The sequence below is a fragment of the Sturnus vulgaris genome, chromosome 6 (genome assembly GCF_052056855.1).
Source record: "Sturnus vulgaris isolate bStuVul1 chromosome 6, bStuVul1.hap1, whole genome shotgun sequence".
Taxonomy (NCBI): Eukaryota; Metazoa; Chordata; class Aves; order Passeriformes; family Sturnidae; genus Sturnus; species Sturnus vulgaris.
Genome location: NC_142248.1, coordinates 36,854,377 through 36,872,092, shown reverse-complemented (window position 1 = coordinate 36,872,092; position 17,716 = coordinate 36,854,377). Strand labels below are relative to the sequence as shown.

Below are 17,716 nucleotides of genomic sequence, written 5' to 3'. Positions count from 1 at the left end.
ACAGAAAGAGTGAACATCTGTGAGCTGAACACTGGAGAAAGAATATCAGCCTTGTCTTGCTCTCGCCTTCCTCTTTGACATTGGGCAAGTTGCAGAAATCTCACTGTACTTTTTTTCTGGAGCTTCTTACCTGATCTGAGTGCCTCTGGAGGGAGGAGGTCATCAAGAAGTTGTCAGGTCTTTGATATTATCGGGTGGAAGATAGTATAGAAATGCAAATATTAGTTTCTAGTTATAAATAACAATTGTTAAATCATGCTGTGAAAATTGAAGTCACACAGGACACCGGATACTTCTAGTACTGTCTGTTCTCTTTCACTGCACCAGGAGGTTTAAACTAGGGATATTAAATAGGGATATTTATTTTAGGACGTATTCCAGTGGGAAAATATACTTTGTTAAAATACCTCACATAATATTTAATTATCTCGTTTCTTCAAAAGAACTTCAGTGTCTTTGCTATGATTTATGGAAGAAAAATTCAAATTATTAGCTGTTTGTTTTGATCTGAACAGTGCTGGGTGCAACTGTTAGATCTGCCTTGTATAGAACAGAAAGTTGCTAGCCCAGATAGAGTCTTAGCAAAGGTGGTTTTATTTGATGTAGATAACACAGGTGGGTTAACCTCGTTATGTTTGTTTAAGGAACCAAGGAAAAGGCAGAAGTGCAAGGCAAACCTAGGCCTATTGCACAGGTTTCAAACTTGTGCTGGAAATAGTAAGGCTTAGCTTTTGTCTTTTTCTTCACCATTTATGCGAGCTGACATTTCTAATCTAATGCCGTTGACTTCAGTGTATTAATGAAAAAGTTTCCCAGAGACTGTCTCCATAACCCACAGGCAAAGCATCTCAGTGCCAGCAAGGACATAACAATGAGTAGAAAAGCTTTTTTTTTTTTTCCCTAGAAGTAGTGGAGCAACTCTTAGGGGGAAAAAGCAACTTCTTAAATCCAGTAATAAATAAGCTAAGTCTTAATTACTTTAGACTTTAATGATGACCTCCCTATTCTTGCAGTGTTCTCTTTGTCATCTTTAAGCCATACATAAAAGATAAGCCTTAAATTGACTTTGAAAGTGCTTTTACAAACTTATAATGCAAATATATTGTTTAAAATATATGCAGATTTGTTCTGCTAGATTTATTTCATTAGCTGAGAATTAATATTGTTATTCAGCAAAGGGAAATATGCTGTAGGAGAAACAGTGCTGTGTTCTAGATAAGCAGATGGATTATTTTATAACAACAATTGAAATATGTTTTGAAAGTTCCAGAAAGGAAAGTGTGATAGGAAAACTATTTAGTATTTGTTTGCTGAACAAGCACTGTTTTCAAGTTCTCTGATTAATTCATGCTAACTTGCTTCTAAGATGGTGCAAGTTTCTCAGAGGAGTCTTGGTGAATTCCTGACTCTTGTAATTATGGTTCATGTCCCAGAGATCATTTTAAAGGTCGAGGCAAGGCAGTTTTCAAAAGCACACTGAAATGTTATCAGGCATTGTTCATTACATTTTCCTCAATTTGCCCATTTTGTTCATCTCACGATAATAAAAATGTAGAAAAAAGTCTGTATCAAAGTTCTTTTGTTTTACTTATTTATTATTCTTTAAATGCCTTGATTTACCCTTACTCTTGTTTTGACCTCTCTTCCTACCTTTTTGGGTGTTGATTTGTCATCTGATGTAGCTGGTCCATGTTTTGAAGTATTGAAATGGGGTGCCTTAGGACCCCCTTCCAGTTAGACTTCAGGCTGCTCCCAGAGCGAGCTAGGAAGGGTCAGTTGTCCAGAGATGACCTGGTCACAAGCCAGACTGGATGTGGCATGTCCCTGTGCACAGCAGCCAGCTCTGGGGTGGGGGAAGGTGTTTACAGTGACACCTCATTAGGTTTGGTGTAAAACTGGTGCTTAAGTGGAAACACGGTGCTCACAATTTCTGTGCAAAAGCACAGATTCTGAATAGCCTCCCACAGCGATTCCACAATCAGCAAGAGGAATGCTGAAACCTACCTGGATATTCATGAGCACTGTCAGAGCAAACAGGAACTGTCAGCAACATGGAACCTGATCCTGAGTGTGACTTCCAAGAGGATTTTTGTCTCAAGGCCACCAACTTTGTTGCTGAAAGAAATTATCTGTACAACAAGCTGCAGTCCATATAGTAAAGTAAACCAAATATCAGCACAACAAACGTGATAACTTCTTTCTCTTGGCTGGCTTTCAGCTAGCTAGTTTATCAAAATAAATAGTTCTGTGATCCTTATTGTAGCTAAAGGTCAAGATAATACAGATCAGAAAATAAAGCAGTAAAGTGCTGAAAACCAGAAGCCAGACACCCAGCTTGGGGTGTGTATAGTGAAGTACATAATGTGTCCTGTCAGTAAAGAAAAATTTATGTGCCTGTGTTTGCAGTACTCACGCAGTCAGTTCCTGTGCCTGTTGATGTTTGTATCAGCTGTGTGTTCTTCCTCAGGTTGTCACCCACTCACTGTGTAGATGTTTTTCCCAGCAAAGGGTTCTGAACAGGATGGATTGCAAAGCCCTTACCTTACCTTCCTGAAATAAGCTGCCTGGAGATATAATTTGCCTCTCATGTAACATTTGTTCAGACCACATGAGAACCTGCTTATATGTGGTGCTGAATACCCCAAGGGTTAGAGTTCTCAGTCCTTGCACTGGCTTCTGCAGTTATTCCCACTCATATTTACAATTCCTCTGTAATTCCTCTCCCTTGGAATCAGCTGTATTTCAGTTACACCCACAGGAGGAGACATTTTCAGTTATCTGAGTGCATGAGTGTACTGGGAAAGATGAGCTATTTAATATTCAAACCTTGGGCTGACCATGGATGGTATCAGTGCTGCCTAACAATAAATGGTTGTTTAGTCTGTTTTGCAGGCATTCTTTCACTGTCTCTGTTCAGAGAATGTAATGGCTGAGAAGATTGGCTAAGGATAACATGGCATAAAGGAGTGTGATTCCAAACATCCAGGCAGAGCAGGGATAAATCACTGCCCAGTTAAACACATCCCTTGTAGAAAGAAGTGAGGGTAGTAGACTCTTAAGAGGAATTCCAAACCTCTAGGACATCATTAAATCTTCTGTTTTAAGGACTTTCTGACTATAGGAAGTTTGGTGCTGATACCCAAAGCTGTCACCAGAGTGGTAGGTTGCTGAGGCCATAAGCATTTTGTGGAGAATCCAGTTCAATATTGGGTCTTTCATTTCACTCCCCTTAAGGTGACAGCGTGAACCAGGCTGGTCTTGTCACCCTGCTCTTGGATCAGCTGAGATCAAGAGCTGGGTAGACTTGGAAGAATTCAGGTGCTTGTTTGATATGATAGCATGGCTATGAACGTGTTTAAAAGGCCAGTTGAAAACTTGAATTTCAGGAAGAGTTGTGGAGCTTTTTAATGGTCTCTCTCTGGGGTAGAAGAGGTTCCCTTTATCCTTGTCTAGCAGCACCTGAATTCTTTAAACTTGCTCTAGTTCTTTCTGTGTATCCAAGATAGCTGACAAGTCCTGAGTCTGCTGCAAAACTGCAGTCAGTGTAGTAAAACCATGCCATTATCAGGTGAGAGTGGCTGCTGACCAGAAGGGTCCTAAATATGAGAACTTCTTTTATTCCCCTTTCTCTCCAATAAACACGTTTTTAGCAGAATCTGAGAGGTTGGACCCAGAATGCTTCAAGTGTCAGCATCCAGGGATTAAACCAGAAGCATATATGTGACCCTTGAGGAAGGAGGAGCAAACTAACATTTCTGGGTTTAGAGATTTTCCTTCTGAAGCAATAGCATGTGCATTGGTTTTTCAACTGACTTTTTCATGAAAAAAAAAATTAGGAAAAACTAATGAAAAATAAGTAGTGGGTAGATGAGAAAAGAAGTAATAGAAAATTCTGAAATTCTTTTTTATACATTTGGCTGCTCCTCACAGCACCATTTAAAAGGGAGAAGAGTGTGCACTTTTAAAAGCTGGAAATTTCGATTATGCTCTACAACTTTGCAACTCTAACTTGCCTAACCCTGCCAGCACACAGATTTTATGGCAGCCTTTCTTTTGCAAAGCAAGGAGGCTTTGCATCCATTCCTACCCTCGCTCCAGGATGAGAACAGATCACTTCCAGAGCTGTGCCAAGCTGGGACCGTGGCCTGCAGAGAGGGCTCGGGGACAAAATCAGGGGGAGAAAATCAGGGGCGTGCCAGGGACTGCGCCTGGCGTGGCTGCAGCGAGAGCATTAGTGCAGTTATGTACACAGACTGTGTCTGCCACTCATTAAAGAGCAGAGGGAAAGAAAGGACATTCCTGCCTCAGCTGGTGCCAAAGGGATATAATTGGAGAGTGCTTTGGGAAAATTACTGCTGGAAGGGGAAGTTGCAGCCTGAAGCACAAATATGTGAGTCGCTAGTGCAGGCATAGCATGTAAAGAGCACATGCTGGAGAGTGTCAAATCTTACACAAACTCCCCCCAGCTTGTCCTTTGGTTGTGAAGATCATTTTCTGTGCCAGTAGGAAAAAAATTTCTTGATTTACCAAAACCCCTGATCAGACAAACAACTGAACATAAAAATTCGCAAATGTTTCAAGAGCCTAAGAAGCAGCTACAGTCTAAATACCTTAATGAGATAAAAGGGAGGTTTTATCTGAAAGGCTCCCTGATGAGTTTGTAATCCTACAAGAATTAAACAAGGCCATCAAATCGTCATCTTTGGGCTGAAATGTCCATTCTTCTTACACTGTCCACCAACTCAACAGTTGTTTGTGGATGTTGTCTTACCGAAAAAAAAAAAATAAAATAAAATACACTTTGGACAGAGTGGAACAAGTTATTTTTTGTTTATGTAATGATCTGTAAATCTCAGTACCCCTTCATATGTTACAAACACAACCATGTTCACGGGAAAGGCACGAATGCAGTTTAAACCCAGTCCTTTGAAAAGCACTTTCGGCCCCTCCTTTCTCACACTTTCCCTCACACAGTGGATCAGGCCTTTGTACTTGTGCTGGTCCGATTCATCTACTTGCATGCGTGATTTGATGACATCCATGGGAGTACCTAATCCCCAGGCCAGGACTCCAGCAAAACCACCAGAAAGCAGCACAACGAGGAAACCTGCAGCAGAGAGTGAAGGGAGAAGGGCAGTTCACTTGTGTCTCATTCAGCTACAGCCATCTCAGATTTGACAACAAACTTTGGTAACTTCCATGTTTTACAGGAGCTATTTCGTGCAGCTCTTGCATTTGTGTGTTTGCAGTGATCTCAGAATTTTTGCACGTGTGACACTTTGGACACCATGTGAACTAGATGTGGTACAGCCCGAGAGCACTCGCACTCTCTTCAGATGGATCTAATTTTTATAATTATTGGGGAGATGCTCTTTTGCTGAATCTTGCCTATACAATCTTTTCTCAAAGTGGATGATTGCTTTTTGGAGCCAAATCACAACTAAGAACCTGAAGTGTCTTTACCTTCTCCACCTGGACTTCATATTCAAGCTCTGGACTGACCCTTGTCTGAGCTCCATGATGGGTCCCAGGAGCTTTGTCCATGTTTAATTTCTTGTTATCCTGGTTTTGCATTAACAGGATTTCATATCCACGTTCCAAGCACTAGAGTATGTGGTAAAAACCCCTCCTGCAGGAGGAGGAGCTGCTCAGGACACGGTGGGGCCAGTGAAGCACTCACACGAGGCTGCTGGCACTAGCCCTGGGACCAAAACCAGCACACACAGAGCAACCCCTCAGGAGGATCTGGGTGAAGTTTTATAGGTACTAGGTGGTGTCTGCCCAGAGCCTGGTTTCCATCTTAGTGTGGGACTAAATAAGCCATTTTTATAGGTAATGCCAGATGCTTTCAAATACCTACCTGGTTTATTTCTCCCATCTGGTGTGAGCCAGTCACACAGGGCAGAATAGGAAAGGAAATATATTGCAGAAGCAGAGCAATCCCTGCAAAGTAATGCAGAACAGCCCTTGTAGAGACCCCCAAAACCTTCCTCCTTGATGATAACCTTCAGACAGTGCAGAGACCCTTGGTACTTTGGCTTGGAAGCAGGCTGATGTGTGATGGAACGGTGTGAGTTCTTCTGAGTCTGCATCCGAACTTTAGCCACCTCGCTAGGGTTTGTCAACACAACCTGCAAGAACAGAGAATGGCATTTTAACCCTCACAGTTTAACAGTGTTTTGATCTCCCTCCTGTAAATTCTTGTCTCCCAGCTTTTCAGGCAATTATATTGTCTGCGAGTTCCAGCAAGCTCCAGCCTCCTCCCCTCTGCCTGTGCTGTTCCACCCAGCGGCAGCAGGACACATGTGTGAGCTGCACTGGGCAGAGAGGAAGGCAAGGCAGAAATCAACACAGGATATTAAATACCTGTAAATACTTGCTGAACTAGATGGGTGTGGAAAGGGGGATGTCCTCAGCCATATGGAAGCATATATCAGGGCTCTTATTTGTATCTGTGTTTGTATTTGAACCAAGACCATCCAGACTATAAAAAGCCTGTGTTGAGTCACTGACTGCTAGGAAGCACCTAGAAACCTGACCATCTGGACTGCTCTGTAAGAGGATTGTGACCAGGCACACATTTCTGCCCAGCATGCCATCGGCCAGCACGATGATGGGATGAGCTCCTCCACATTCACAGCACCTGTGGATGCTCACTCTCATCTGCTTGTGGGGAACTGCTCCAGGGCCCAGCCTCGCCTCCCTGTCCGAGGATCCTGCACGTTTGCCAGGCAGCATCACTTCTCAGTGGTAGCCCATTGAGTTTTAAGTGCTGGCTCTGCCCATTCCTGCAGCGATGCGCTGGGAAAGCCCCGACCTGTGCTTTAACTCAGAGTTATGTCTTTCTTACATAAACACACCGTCGCAGCCACTTGGGGAGTTTGCTGCCTATGCTGTTTTTTCTTCCTTGTTCTGCGTTTCCTGCCAAGGTCTGTGTCATTTTAATGGCACGTTCTTAAGCATTCTGGTGCTCCAAACCAAATCCAGCACGAGCTGCCCAGCAGGACTCGGCCACGCCACGGAGCCAACCAGTGCAGGGCCAGAGTGGGCAGAGCATGACCTCCCCTGCAAAAACAAACCCAGCAGACTTGTTGCAGGCTCCCCTGTGGCCTCCCGGACCAAAAAACATTCCCTGCTTTTCCAGCCGCCTGTGTTTGTGAACAAGATCTCTGGTTGTGCTTTCCCTGTGGGCTGTTTACCTACCCGGGCAGCGCCGGCAGCAGCTCCAGCAAGAGAAACATCCAGCTTGGACGGCTTGGCATCCGCAGCCCCGTATCGCAGCTTGCAGATGGCACCGAGGCAGTTTTTGTATGTGCCAAAGGAAACAGAGGAAACCACTGACACAGCGAGGACTGAGGCGGTCACCCCTTTGTAAAATCCCCGGACCTCGTGGGAAACAGAGGAGAAAAGTGACTTTTAAGGGTGAGTGGCATGGGAAAGCATCTGCTCAAAAGCACTGGCTGTACGTTGCTGTGTCAAAACATTCCCACCTTACAGCTCACCAGCAAAGCTAAATTTTACCCTGAGCCCTCTCCCAGCAGATGCCTGTATGCTACTGGTGCCCATCCTCCCCACACTGACACAGGCAGCTCTGCTTCTCTGAAACAAGGCATCTGCAACTGGTATCAGCAATTGATGAGAGGCACCTACCTTTTCTGTCCTGTATGTTTCCTGAACACAGTGCCAAAATCCTTTGTAGTGGTTCTCAGTCTGAATTCTCACCTAGGAAGACAAGGACAACTTTAAAATGCAGCTATCAGATTAAAAATGAATAAAACAGCAAATGCCATAGCAGCAAACCAGATAATTAACCATAAAATAACATCATCAAACCATTTAATTTTTTTTTTCAAAAGAAACACAACCAAGCACAGTGAAAATGCAGTTGTAATGCAGATAAAGTATCATCATGGGACTAGTGCTCTGAAAAGGAGGGGGGAAACAAAAGGGCCTCTTTGTTTTTGTTCTACAGTCAAGAAATAAAGCTCCAACAAGTACCTTTACTGTGTCCAGTGGATAACCCACAGCTGTGCTTAGACCACCTGAAACAGAGAATATGTTGGACACGGTTAACAGCACATGTCACAACAGACAATTTCACACAGAAGGGCACTGGGGAATAGCAGAAAACAGCTCCAGAGCCCAGCTGTGCCTGGCACCAGACTTCTCGAGCTCCAGTAATGACATTTGAGCCAAGAGTGACAGAGAAAAATGCAGATTTCTCTGTGTGACCAATGCTCACTCAGAGGAGCAAACAGAGTATGGGAAACTTATCAGGGAGGAACACAAAAATGGAGCAGGATGAGACAGGGAGAGACCCTGAGAGCACTGCCCCACGAAGGGTGAAGGGAGGATTTGCTTCCCTGGGCTATATCTGTTTCCCCTCTCATTTTAGGCAGGATTTGGGGCAGGGAGGGATTAGCGCTGGGAGTGTCCGGAGGCTGCAGAGCCCGCCCGGCACGGGCAGCTGAGCATCACTGCCCCTGTCCGTGACAGCATGCCCAGCCCCCGGGGCCGTGTCAATCCTCCAGCAACACCCACGCTCAGCCCTAGAGCCTTAAAGAGCCGCTGGATATGTATTAATCCTCTGAGACAAAGCTACTGCCTTAATGGCAAGTAAAGGCTAAAGAGCTCCAGCAAGGATTTCTCTCTGTTGCAATAATAAATAGATCTCACCTCACTGCATTTCTCAGCTCTTAAGTGTGAGCAGATAATAACGATGCTGACCAGCAAACCTCCTCCCAGTGCATCACTGACCAAGTCAGCTGAGAGGAAATCAGGCTGGAGAACAACGGAGCTGTATCCATGTGGGTTATTTAGACAGAGATCAGGTTCATAGAAGTGCTGGATGAGGCCACCAGGCAGCCAGGCATTCAGAGATACAGGGCACATCTGGTGGCTCACCTGTTGAAAACTGCCTCTCACTGAGTTCTTCGTTAAAAAAGAAAAATTAAAACCCAAGCTACTTAAAAATGTGTTAGTTGGTGTGGGCATGTTCACCTATGATTGCATGGCTGCTTGAGAGCTCTGGAAAGCTCTCCCATGTTCTGGAGAAAAGCAGCAGCTGCTGTTGTGAGTCACCAGGAGACAACCCCAAAGTGCATTGCTCAGAGGAAAGCAACCAACAGCACCTTTCTTGCAGAAAACTGAGGTGTGTTCTTCAAAAACATTTATCAAATCTGACACCAGATAAACAGCATTGAAGGGGGGAAAGGGCCTAGATGGGTGAGAGACAGTGATGGAAGAGAGGGGGCAAGAGAGAATACCAGGCAATGATATGGCTTGAAGAAGCAATGGCTTTGGTCCAAGCAGAGAGTGACAATGCACGAAGTCATCTGGGGACACCTGTGCTGCCCCAGGCCATGAGCCAGAGTAAACACAGACACTGCCAGCCAGGGAAGAGCAGCCCTAAGCCAATGCCAGGGTGACAGTGCTGACCTCACAGCTGCAGTCCCCCGGCCCAAGCACCCATCTCAGCTGGGAGGTTTCCACACATCTCCTTGTTTTCAGAATTCCTGAACCTTAGAGGAGATGGGCACGTGTCGTGGGCTGACAGGGTGCTGCCAACACAGGGGCACCAAACACAGCCAAGTCCTGGCTCACTCCACTGGATAAGGAAGGTATGATCTGCTCATGCAGGTTATATACCAAGGATGATTTTGGTCAGTGTTCGACAAGAACTGACCTCCCTTCTGGAGAAATCACCCTGTTCACATGCTAAGATACAAAGACAGCAGCCCAGTAGGTTGCCCAAAACAGACGGTTTCAGCCCTAAAGGCTCCTGATCAACTCGGTTCCAGTAAGGACCAAACATCTCCACTTGGAAGGAGACTATAAAAGTATATTTTCCACTGCTCCCAGCAAAGATGTGAATCCCCCAAACCTCCAAATAACCCAACCTGACATGAACTGTGCTACTTAGGAGCACAAAGCACTCCAAGAAATTGTCAGAGCTGAGGAGCTCAGCCAAGTCTATCAAAGGCTGAGGAATGAGGGCTCTGCACACTGTCACACGATATAAATAGCCTGGGACTAAGATAGCATGACCCACACATGCCCTGTTTGCACAGCAAAATCAAAGAAGGCCAGCAATGAATAGGGACCATACAGGAGAGTGTTCCTGTAGGACTTTTGCTGATGAACACTGCATCAGCTGTGAAAAAAATAAATAGCAAAACCAGGGGAATTACTTTTTTTTTATTTTAGTGAGCCATTTTTTATGCCTCCTTTATCTGAGATATTCCCAGGTATTGAGAGATGTTGCATCCCTTACACACACAAAGTGCATAGAACGGATCATTCACAGTCTCTACACAAATCAGGTCACTCTGACCAAGCAACTCAAGTAAGGAAAGATTCTAGTGGGGTGGCAATCACCAGGGAGCAAGTGGCAGCTGTACAGAGCCCACCAGGCTGCAACAGCTCTGAGCTGTTGGCAAACCCTTGGCTGAGACAGGCAGGGAGAAGCAGGGATCATTGTCCATGCACTGGATGGGCAGACAGCAACTTTCAAAAATCTTTGTTTTGTGCAGAGTTGGGAACATCAGTGCCCCATACCCTAAGCAAGCTGAGCTTCATTCAGTAACATGACCCTAGCAGGAGCTGCTTTATCTGTAAGGAGACAGCATGTTCCTTCTATAGGGGGATTATTTTATCTGCCCTTGGACTACATGTAACCTCCCAGCTGTGGAAAAGCCCAGACATGCTGCAGACCCTGCTGCTCTACCACCACTGGGTAAACCTCGCCTTTGCTTCCCCAAATCTCTACTCCTGACATAAGAGTCAAGTCATCCTGCAGTCATCAACAGCCCCAGTCAGCAATCCCCATCCCCTGCCATGGCCCAGGCTGCTGCAGCCAGGCTAGAAAGTGTGCATGGGATCACAGGAAAATTCAAGTCAAAAGGGACATCAGGAGGTCTCTAGTCCAACCTCCTGCTCAATTTTACTGGCCAGGAAGGACTGCTTCCCTAAAACATCCAGCCACATTTGCTGGTTATAGAAAGTCTCCACAGTCACTAAGGATGTTCCTCTCACATTTTTTCTATCTGGAGCCATAGCAGATCACTGTTTCTTGGGCTGAAGACGATGAGTTTATCTCATTGCCACAGAATCCATTGCCCAGAGGTGATGCACAGTATTTGTGCAGCTGTCTGAGGTAGCCAGAGGCTGGAATTCAAATGGGCATGATGTCTGCTGTTTTTCAGAGGTGCTTAAAGCCATGCTTGCTCCAAGACACTCTGAAAATAGGTCTAGGTCACAAGAATGTCATTTACTAAACAGAAAGTCTTATTTTTTGTGTTGCCTCAACTTGCTTGATGCTCTTTAGCTGGGTTTGTAGACTCCTTAGGAACACGGAAACTGCTTCAGCTCTAGCAAACATAAGCCCTAAAACAAGCTCAGCACCAAAACCATCCCAGTTCTTGCATGATAGATGCCCAACCCCAGGAGCTGTCCCATCTGAGGGAAAGGATGATGGCCCTGAAGCCCTACCCAGGTACCTCCCATGTATCTATGGGCAAGCTCCCGCCTCTGTCAGCCACTGAGAAGTTGCAGTATCTCTCCTAGAAAAGCTCTGAGCTGGATATAGAGGACAGGATGGAAAATCTTGCTCTCTGACACACTGAGGTCAGTAAAGTGCCTTACAACAAGCAAAGACTCTTCTGGTCCCAGCTGGATCTCCACAGCCTGCATGCCCTCAGGCTGAGCCTGTGTCCGGGGCACACGTGAGAGATTCTTGCTGCATGGCTGGGTAGAACACGATGCTGGAGCCTGGACAGAGGGTCACAGCATAAACCTTGGCTTTGCATGAGAGCTGGGGCAGAAAGCCAAGGTGAACGGCCATGTTCAATCTCTGTTTTCAGCTCTCCATGTTCCCTTGCAAAAGAAGTTTGTCCTTAAGTAACCTATCTCAAACTGTGCTAAAAAAGCAAAGGAGTCCAAGCAACAAATGCAATCATCTCTGCCCCACCATGAACATGAAGTCTGAGAGGAGGTTTGGTTAATCCTTCTGGGATGGACATCCCATTGCCCACCTTAGGAGAGGGCTTCCTTCTCCACAGGGTGCTCTGAAGTCAGAAGGGAAACAGGAGAAAGATAAGCTATCGTGCTGGGGCTGGTTATATCCTCCTCTCCCACGAAGGGTCTCCCAACACCCCAGGAGGACCAACACCCCAAGCATAGGCACAACAGGCACCTCCAGGTCTGGATGCTGCTGAGATGCCAAACCTCACCCCAAATTTCAATGAATGCCAGAGTCAGATCTCTTGTGTTGGCTTGGGCTGGATGTGTCAGCCACCTGGTAGGTTTACCTGGCCTTTCTGTCAGTGGTGACCCAAAGGCTTTTCTCGTGGTATTTATTGTTGTATATTATCTTGTATACGCCACTAAATCTAAGGAAATGTCAGTAAAGAACTGAGACCAATGGGTACATTTTGTCGTTTAAAACAAAGATGGGTTTGAGCAGTGCATGCTCTAAAAATGTCTAGAATTTAATCACACTTCTCTCTTGTTACTTTTTTTATATACAGCTAACCTACTTTCTCCCAGATCAAAGCCTGCAGCATAGCTCGCCTGTGCTGAGATCACCATCACAACTGCAAATACGTCTCAAGCTAAGATAATGCAAAGGTCATTCATCCAAATATTCTGAATGCAACAAGAACACTGTGTTTCCTCCCCTCCTGTCTCACAAATCACACCAGAGCCACCATCCCAGCAGCCTGCTGGGACCCCTAGATGCCACACACGAGGGGGTTTCGCTGTCCGGGCAATACAAGCCGGTTTGTAGCTGCACAAAACCTCTTACACTGTCTCTTCCTATTAGAGTTCTACCCTGTCCCACTGCGATCAGACTCGAGGGGATTGCAGGCAATGACCTCAGCTGACCAAGCTTCAGCACTGCCTCTCCAGCAGCTCTGTGAGCCTGCTCTGATGACATTCCCCACTTAATAAGCAAGAGCACACTTTTAACCAGCAGTCCTCATCGAAGGACCCAGCTCTGCTATTGAGACCGGCTCTTTAGCTGAACGAGGAGGAAACACAGCTATCTGCTTTTGTCAACAAGCACTAATTGGTGTATTTACCTCCGATGGCCCCAGCAATGAATTCCATCCAGAGTGCGGCTGCTGCCTTGACCCCCCCGGTGAGCGGTAGAAGGGACGAGGAGGATACAGGTCCGATATTCCCAGAGCCCTGCCGGTCCTTCGCAGACAGTGATTTTGTAATTTGGATCACCTTCCTACAGTCTGCTCTTGCCTCTGGGGGTTGTGAGCCTGGCGGGTACTTGATGAATCCGTACCCTGGTGGCAGAGCCGGGAAGGCTGGAACTGTTCCAGGAACACAGTGAATCAGTAATCCCATGAAGCCCTGAAATGCTGCGCCAGAGCTGCTGTTCCCAGTGCCCTTTAGCCTGGAAAGCCCTGGGGGTGGTGACTCGCAGGGTAAGGCTGGCTATGGAGGGGCCATCCCCTGCTGGGTTTACTAGCCCCACAAACCGGCTTTGCACACTGGCTTGCCAGAGGACACTGCTGGCCAGCGCCAGACAGGCGCTGCATTTGTGGCTATTTGCAGGATTCCTCCTCCCCCATCCCAGCCCTCTCTCCCTCCTTCTGATGGACCACACACCCTTTCCATTAATGAAAATTCCTTCTGCCTTTACCAAGCCATTTTTCTTGACTTTCCTAACACACAAAGCTGACCCTAAACTTTTATATAAATCCCCATGGTTTATTAACCACTCATTATGTATACAAATTGTGAACCCCAGAAATTAATCCAACCACATCCAGAGTATTTGCTTCTATTTCAGACAACAGCAGCAGTTTTCCCAGCTCCTGAAGCGGCTCTTCTTTATTTCTTGCTCGGATTCCTAACCCCCTTTCCAATGTCAGTTCCTCGTAGAGAGACCTGCTGATCAAGGAAATGTCATATTGCCTGTTTTGTACCGCAGTCCCGTTACCAAAGGGTGCCTCATCTACATGTGGGAGGTTAAGTTTTGCCCAGAGAGACCCTGGAAACTAAAGTCCTGATGCAATGAAGGGCTTGCCAAGCCGTGACCTGAATTGTGCCCCTCTTGTAGAGGTTTTCCCGGGTCAGAGCCAAGGTACATTGGCAGCAAAGGGAAAAGAAAATTTCACGGCTGCTGCCCCCTGGGTCGGCTTTACAGGGGAGCTGAGGACTTTAGTGCCATTTCCTGCACATTTTCCAATAACCTATTTCTCACTGATGCATGTGTTTTGTGCCAGTGACATATAGCACAGCTCTGTGTGAGCTTGGAAAGAGAGTTTCTGAGAACTGAAAATGAAAAGATTTTTATTAACTTGCTTTCTGTGATTTCTTAAGCATCCTTCCCTGAATGCTTTCTGTTCTGAAGAGGACAAATTGTTCCGGTTTAACATCATGCAAGGACAGCAAAAACTTAAAACCAGAAGTAAAACATTATCTAGAGAGGTAGCAATGTAGCTGCAAAACCTCACTGGGTTGATTAGTAGCTCTTCCTTGTTATACCTGGTGTCCATACAGGAGTTATTAATGGTTCATCAACAGTCTGTGCATGCCAAGAGCAGGGAAATCTGTTTTTCCTCTTCTCCCATCATCTGATTTTGCTGCTGTCCTTGCAGGACCCCTCTAGCAGCAGAACCAGGTGTGGGATCTGCTGTGTCAGTGACACACGGGGACAAGGACACAGTCCCCTGGGGAGGGGCAGCCTGGAAGCACATGGCACGGGGAGGGGGAATTTTTCTACACATTGCAGTGACTGGTGCCATATCAGCAAGAAAATAGAGGCTGGTTGGCATTTCACACTGGCTGACTATAGCATCAGGGCCAATTAGTATTTTCCGTGAAATATCAAAAGACCAAGAAAAATTCCTACCTTCTTTAGCTGAGCTGAACAGCTCCAAGGGAATCTTCCTCATGAAATCTGAGACTGTAAAAAAACCAAACCAACCCAACCCCCTTTCTTTTGTGAAAGGAAATTAATCCTTTGTTTATTTTTTTAACCTTCATCCATGTCAATGCTTCTAACAAAATGTTACTTGCTTTATATAGCAGGAATCTGACTCCATAACCTTTTCATAATGGTTTTGGTCATTTCAATGGGGCATACCAGGAGAGGTCAGGTTTTCCATTTGGCTGGGATGCTTTGCAAACAGAGGTCATTCAGAAGGTGTCCATATGAAAAAAGAATATTTTGGGGCTTGAACCATTTCACCTTGCCCCATGAAGGTATCACTGGGACAGCCAGCTCTGCAGGAATGCACACACAGAGCTGCTTCAGGGACATCTGCCTCAGCAGGGCTTAGCAGAGTAACATGAGCCTCAAGCAAACACAGTCACCACTACACTGCTCTGTCCTGGTGTGCAGTCAGGACTTAGGGGAAAATAGGACCCAGTGCCATGCTCAGCCTGGCCACCACGTTATGGCAGCAAGGAAGGGTTTTCTGGAAGAGGAGCCCCACACAAGGGTTCAAGTGCTCACACGAGAGCAGCTACTGAGGAGGGTGTAATCCTGCATGAAGGAAACATCTGAGAAATGGAGCCTGTTTTACTGCTGGCACCCTCCAAACAGCACAGACCAGCTCCCCCCTGAAGAGAGGGACCCTCAAGGCAGCAATTCCACTTCCCTAAGCAGGATTCCTCCCATGGACAGAGTCCTTGAATTCTCACTCTTCTTCATACCTTGCTGAAGGAGCTTCCTCCTCTGTCATCTCTGCCTTAGATTTCAGAGATTTACCAGCCTCATTAATTTACCAGAGCCAGGTCCCCTACAGGCCAATAGAGACAGTCCAGAAAATCCATCCTCAAGAAATCTTGAGTTATCAGGCATTTTTCCAAGAGGAAGTACAAATCATTCCTGTCCCACTTTGACACAGTGTCCAAGGAGTGCAGATCCAGAGATCACTGCTAATCTAGCTTGCAAATAAACACCATGGCCCACATCTATGCAGGGAGGAGAGAAAGTGCCTGTTCCCAACCTAGGTGGACTTCTCAAAGCAGGCCCTAGGAAATCACACACAAAACATGTTTTGAGTCTCCACAAGGGATAGCATTCCATGAGAAATAACTCAGAGTTCTTTCCTCCGGTAGCAAACTGTTCAAAATGGGCCAATTTCACAGGTGATTTTGAGAAAGCAGAGCATGAAAGGTGCTGTCAGATAAAACGACAGATCTGACTATATGAAGCAATCTGCAGGAAATCATGAAACTGAGTGATAAAAAGTGAGGAACATCCTAATTTTGCCCAATGTGTGATGGATGAAACACTTAATTTGCTTCACAGGAGGAGGCAGCTGTCTGCCCGCCCAGGCAGAGAGAGCTGCTCCACTTCAAAGTGGCAGAGGGTCTAGAGGACTGGTACAAGTGATGGAGCAAAAGGAAAGGTGGGAAGGGAGCCTTTAGGTAGGCAATCAGTGTTGAATAGCATCACGTAGGTGAGACAAAATAGCAGGGGCTTCCTTTTACCATCTTCTTCCACAGCTCAGTCACAGGATATTACCAGTTCCATCCATCCTGCAAAGCCTGTCCTCTTCTGACTCTGCCACCACCTGCCAGCTCATGCAGCCAGATTTGCAGAGAAAATGTTCCTTCCTCATTTCCTGCCATAACATGTTGCATTTTCTATCCCACCTGCACTGTGCAATACTGCACTCACATGCACATCCATTAATTCCTGTCAAATTTATTTTGGAAAAATCCTTGACTGGAGAGATTGTTCAAACAGCATTACCCTGTGTCCTGGGGTGATTATATGATGTTTGTATGCCCAATTGTCTGCTCTGTTTATGCTGGATATTAAGTTCTTCACTTTTAAGACTGGTTCTGAGAGCGAAGAGGAGAAAAAAGAAGCGTGCAGTTGGTTTTCAGAAACTACACTCACTCCTCCACATTCCTACTCCTAAATTGTGTTGTCTGCAGCACAGACAAACAGCAAGAGAGAGCTGTCCTTCACTTTTAATTAAATTTTAGTTAGCTAAGGCAGAAAAGTTTCCTAGACTGTAGTTTTTCTTTTTCTTAAAACTGTTCATACCTACTCTAGACCCCAAAGAAACCACCGAGAGCTCATGCCTGTAGCCCATTGGGGCCCAGAACACAGCATTTTCCAGTGCAGGAGAAACTAATAAAAAAGTAAGTTAGCCAAGCTACACTCTACGAAAAAGTCTTTCTAAATTTGCCATCTCTTCAAAAGAGCAAAAAATGTTATTATTTAATATTATTCATTTTTTATGCTTATGAATACTTTGCTTGTTAAATAAACACTTTTTTCCACTTTTCTCCAACGAAATCTTTTCCCAAACCAGTTAAGCCACTTAAATCTGTTTTCTAGAGAGTCTCCTTTAGAAGCTTCCTCCCAGGTTTACCCTAAACCCCAGCAAATACACCCTGCTACGTCACCGGGTGTTTGCACATTGCAGAACAGGAAAATGACACCAGCAGTGCTGAGCTGGCAGGGCCTGGCACTTGGCTTGTGTGCTGGGGGTGGAATGAGGGGTGGAACCTCCTGGCTCCAGCCGTGCTATGGATTTTCAAATCAAAGCAGTTCACTGTCCTCTATCTCAGGTTCTATAGAAAAACCAATAATTCCAAGGACTCAAGAACTCACAGCAGGAATCTCACTGCAAAACAAACAGAAGCAGTAAGGAAATTACTCAGCATTGGCAACTGCATCAGGTATAAATGATAAATGATTTCACCTCTGGAAAGCTGAAATGAGGTTGTA

General features: G+C 45.6%; 1 protein-coding gene across 1 annotated transcript; it reads right to left on the bottom strand.

Moving 5' to 3' along the window:
• Positions 1 to 4,811: 4,811 nt before the first annotated feature.
• SLC25A47 (solute carrier family 25 member 47) lies at positions 4,812 to 13,507 on the bottom strand. The gene is made up of 6 exons (XM_014871973.2): positions 13,083 to 13,507; positions 7,999 to 8,042; positions 7,651 to 7,722; positions 7,204 to 7,386; positions 5,861 to 6,131; positions 4,812 to 5,107 (listed from the first exon to the last, which is right to left on the bottom strand). Exons 1-6 carry the CDS (start codon positions 13,357 to 13,359, stop codon positions 4,821 to 4,823), a joined length of 1,134 nt encoding a protein of 377 aa, XP_014727459.2. The 5' UTR covers positions 13,360 to 13,507; the 3' UTR covers positions 4,812 to 4,820.
• Positions 13,508 to 17,716: the final 4,209 nt, after the last annotated feature.

What these genes read in the sequence shown, in the direction of transcription:
- SLC25A47 (XM_014871973.2), bottom strand. Translation starts at nt 13,359, where the DNA reads ATGGGATTACTGATTCACTGTGTTCCTGGAACAGTTCCAGCCTTCCCG. An exon ending in CATTGCTGGGGCCATCGGAG is followed by an intron (nt 8,043 to 13,082) that starts GTAAATACACCA and finishes TCTCTGTTTCAG; the next exon opens with GTGGTCTAAGCACAGCTGTG. An exon ending in AGATGGGAGAAATAAACCAG is followed by an intron (nt 5,108 to 5,860) that starts GTAGGTATTTGA and finishes TCTCTGCTGCAG; the next exon opens with GTTTCCTCGTTGTGCTGCTT.